Source organism: Gastrolobium bilobum, unplaced genomic scaffold (genome assembly GCF_033153095.1).
Source record: "Gastrolobium bilobum isolate Gb01-03AN ecotype WA unplaced genomic scaffold, APGP_CSIRO_Gbil_v1 utg2810, whole genome shotgun sequence".
Classification (NCBI taxonomy): domain Eukaryota; kingdom Viridiplantae; phylum Streptophyta; class Magnoliopsida; order Fabales; family Fabaceae; genus Gastrolobium; species Gastrolobium bilobum.
The window spans coordinates 39833-43265 of record NW_026895666.1 but is presented as its reverse complement, the minus strand read 5'-3'; the positions used below and the strand labels follow the sequence as shown (position 1 = coordinate 43265).

General features: G+C 41.0%; 1 protein-coding gene across 1 annotated transcript; it reads right to left on the bottom strand.

The window, feature by feature from the left end:
• Window positions 1-794: 794 nt before the first annotated feature.
• Window positions 795-2108, bottom strand: LOC133288384 (galactomannan galactosyltransferase 1-like). Its single transcript, XM_061486126.1, has one exon. It carries the CDS (start codon window positions 2103-2105, stop codon window positions 795-797), a length of 1311 nt encoding a protein of 436 aa, XP_061342110.1. The 5' UTR covers window positions 2106-2108.
• Between the last annotated feature and the right edge of the window lie 1325 nt (window positions 2109-3433).

The following is a 3433-nucleotide window of genomic DNA, read 5'->3' as shown; positions in this document are numbered from 1 at the left end:
GATGCATATAGGGTGTTATACATAGGTAAAGATGAAGACTGACCAGATTCAACTTCAACATATATCTCAATAAAATTTTGTAATTTCCGGTCAGCAAATGCATCTATAACACACTCCACATCTTCATCATCACATATATCGTTACTAATGTTGTATATACTATCCTTACAACCTATAGTCTCTACCTTGGCTATTAACCGATGAATGCACTGGTTGTATTATAGCCCCAATTTTTGGTGAAATCCCCCCCTTGAGTTCACTGTATGTATTGCCCCCTTTTGTTTTTCATCATTTTTCATTTTTTTTTTCAAATTGTACACCATTGGGACATTCAAAATGCCTCCGATTGCGGTAGATAAGTGTAACATGGGTGTTTGAACTTGAGCTCATATTTCTAAGTTGAAACCCAGAAGAAAATTCTTGCTCAAAGTGTTTTTCCTCCACGAACAAAAAAGCAGTACAAATATGAAAAATCACTAAAGGGTACTTAAGTTAAAGCGCCAGGTGAAAAACGGTAAAAGTGGAGCATATAGGTAGAAGATGAACGGGCATATTTTGAGTAAGGAGCAATTTAATTATTTTTTAATTAATGAGAGACACAATGATCAAAAAGCCAGAAAAAAGAATTAGGTCTAGCTATCACACTATCACCTACACATAAGATGTTAGTTCACATGAGTGCCTGACTCTTAATATATAAGGAATTTGATAAATTTAATTATCGAAATAAAAATTTATAAATAAAAAAATTAATGATTACTTTATTCAAACATAATTGGATCCGATGAACAGGATTAAGCAAGAGGATAATCAAAGGGTAATGGCCAAACAGACTTATCCATGAGATCATGATGCACGAAACCATATTTTCGCAGAACTTGATTATCAGCGAAGTTAAGAGCTCTCTCCATGCCATTCCAGCAATCATCAGCAGCATACGTTGGATTATGGTTTCCATTGCAAGGTTGGCACCCAGTGAAGTGTGTGATGAAGGGTCTCCTCCATTTCCCTAACTCCTTCACATACTTCTCTCTCATCACACCATAAGACTCACTAACTTTCTCCGCGTGTCTCCTCCGAAGCCCTTCTACCTTTCTCTCCACCTCATTATACCTCTCACTTACGTTTTCGTAAGTATTCACAATCTCCACCCAATACCCTTCAAAGTAGTATTGGTCCTCCAAGAAAATCCTATCCATCCACGTGTCCTTCTCGATCGCTATCAAGTAAGCCAGCGCTGTTTGATCATCCGAGTCAGGGATCACCTTGTCCTTGAACGTTGATCTCAACTTCTCACCCCATTTCTCGAAGTCACGTGTCTGTGGGCCCATGCTGGCCCACACATCCATGAAATCCAACGACCATTGGCAGTTCCTGATTAAGAAAACGCCAGCGTTTAACCCCGTCCAGCTATGATTCTGTTGTACCAGTTCTTTCCAACCATGAACCACGAGGTTGTGGTCCTTGTAACGGTTTAGTGGAAGCTTGAACTCCATGTCGGTGAAGACCGCGTCCGAGTCGACCCACCAGACCCACTCGGCTTCCGGGTGGGCCATCATCGCGGCCCGAATAACAGGGTACTTGGCCCAGTAAGTGTTCATCTTCGGGTGCAAGAGTGCGTTGTTGTAGAATATGTCGATGTTGTGTCGGCGACAGTAATCCACCTTGTTCTTGAAGAATCGCAAGAGGAGGTGGTCGCCGATTGGGTTGTTGCACATTGACGGCTGCGACCCCGTCACAAGGAGAATCTTTTCACGTGCTTCGGCGGCGAAGGAAGGATGATGCAGCAGCCACTCCTTGCGCTTCTCGTCCCAGTTTTTCATTGACTTGTCCATGGTGTAACTCGTTTCTGGGTCGTCGTAGAAGGTTCTATCCAGCGGGTCGTAAAGCAAATCGGGAGCCAAGTTTTCGGCGGCGCCGGAAGGGATTGTGGGAAATTTTAGTTTGGTGGCGACGGAGTTAAGTTTGGGGTTGTTGTTGGGGATGGGGATTATGAAGGAGCATAAACCCCAAATTAGAAGAAGAGTTGTTAATGCTCCACCGAGGAAGAAACAACCTTCTGAGGGCCATAAGGAGGATTTGTTTCTGGAACCGAACTTTGCCATGGAAGAGTTGTGATGAACTACGTACTGTGAGCTCTTGTGATGCAATTTTTAAGCGCGGTGGTTCGAATGGTTTGTTGTTTGATGGCGTATGCTACTTTGTGCTCCTTGTGTGAACTGTTTTTGAGTTATTTCGATAAAATTAAATTAGCAGAGGTTGTCAAGAGAGAGAAAGAAAGATAGTTCCAAATTGGGAAAGGCAGAGACTACGGAATAGTGGTTTTGGGTTGCTAAGAAGTATGAAATGACAACGTGTGAGAGTAGTTTTTTAAGGTTGTGGAGGAGTTAACGCCTCGTTTACGTGTTCCCTTCATTATTCACATGAAACTTTCATGTTGATATATGTGGACACAGGGAATGTCACCCTCTGTTGCATTTTAATGGAAAAAAGTAGGAAGTTATTGTAGTTGATTGAATACAAGTTTTTTATTATGATATAAATTATTAACCTTCTAAAATTGTAATTATAACTCTGTAAATTTTTTAAAGAAGTGCAATGATTATGTTTAAATGCTTAAATGTTCACTTATTATCTTCCTGGTGAGCAATTAAGTTTTGGCGCACAGCTCAGTAACTTCAACGAGGTCAATCGTTATTGAACAGTACAAACTTCAGCTAGTAGAAGAGAACAAACGAAGTAAAAGGACAATGGCCTAAAACGACAAATTGCTTACTTAAAGAAACAACGACTAACTTCTAACTCAAGACGCGCAAAATGCAAAATCACCACCTTAGAGTGCACGAGCGTTAACGCATCTTTCCGGTTTTAAGGTACCTAAGTAAGCGGTGGGGGTTGTCTTGAACATTTTCTTCCCCGTTCGTTGTAGTGAACTTGTAGGGCACTTTTTCTTTATGCATTTCAATTTTTTTCCCTTTTCTTCCCCTCTATATTTTTTTTTGAGCCATTTTCCTTTTTCCTTGTAGAGAAGAAGATGTAGGCGCAATTGGATATGTGGAATTGTTTTAGACTATTACGGTTTCGGATGCAACGTATAATTATCGTTTACAATTACCTCTTGTAGCGCAAATTTGAGATGATCCTATACGAACTAGAGTCTTTTGCGTCCTAGCACGAACTCATGAATCAATCTCCCTTGGGTTGCACCACGAACAAATCTCTCTAAGCTCTGATAAACCTTCCAAGCTATCTCTCGGGGAATAGGGCCGGTGTGTAGGTACTCTCCTATTATCACGGAGATGACCTTATCTCAGCCCTTAATTGCAACAACCAAGTGAAGACCTTAGACGCTGATGACTATAAGTGTAGAATATATATGGGTTCCAAGAAACCTCAGCCTTAAGTTGAATGGGCTCTAGTTTTCTTGGGTCTT

Bases quoted from the DNA above. Each gene is read 5' to 3' on its own strand.
- LOC133288384 (XM_061486126.1), bottom strand. From the start codon at position 2,105: ATGGCAAAGTTCGGTTCCAGAAACAAATCCTCCTTATGGCCCTCAGAA.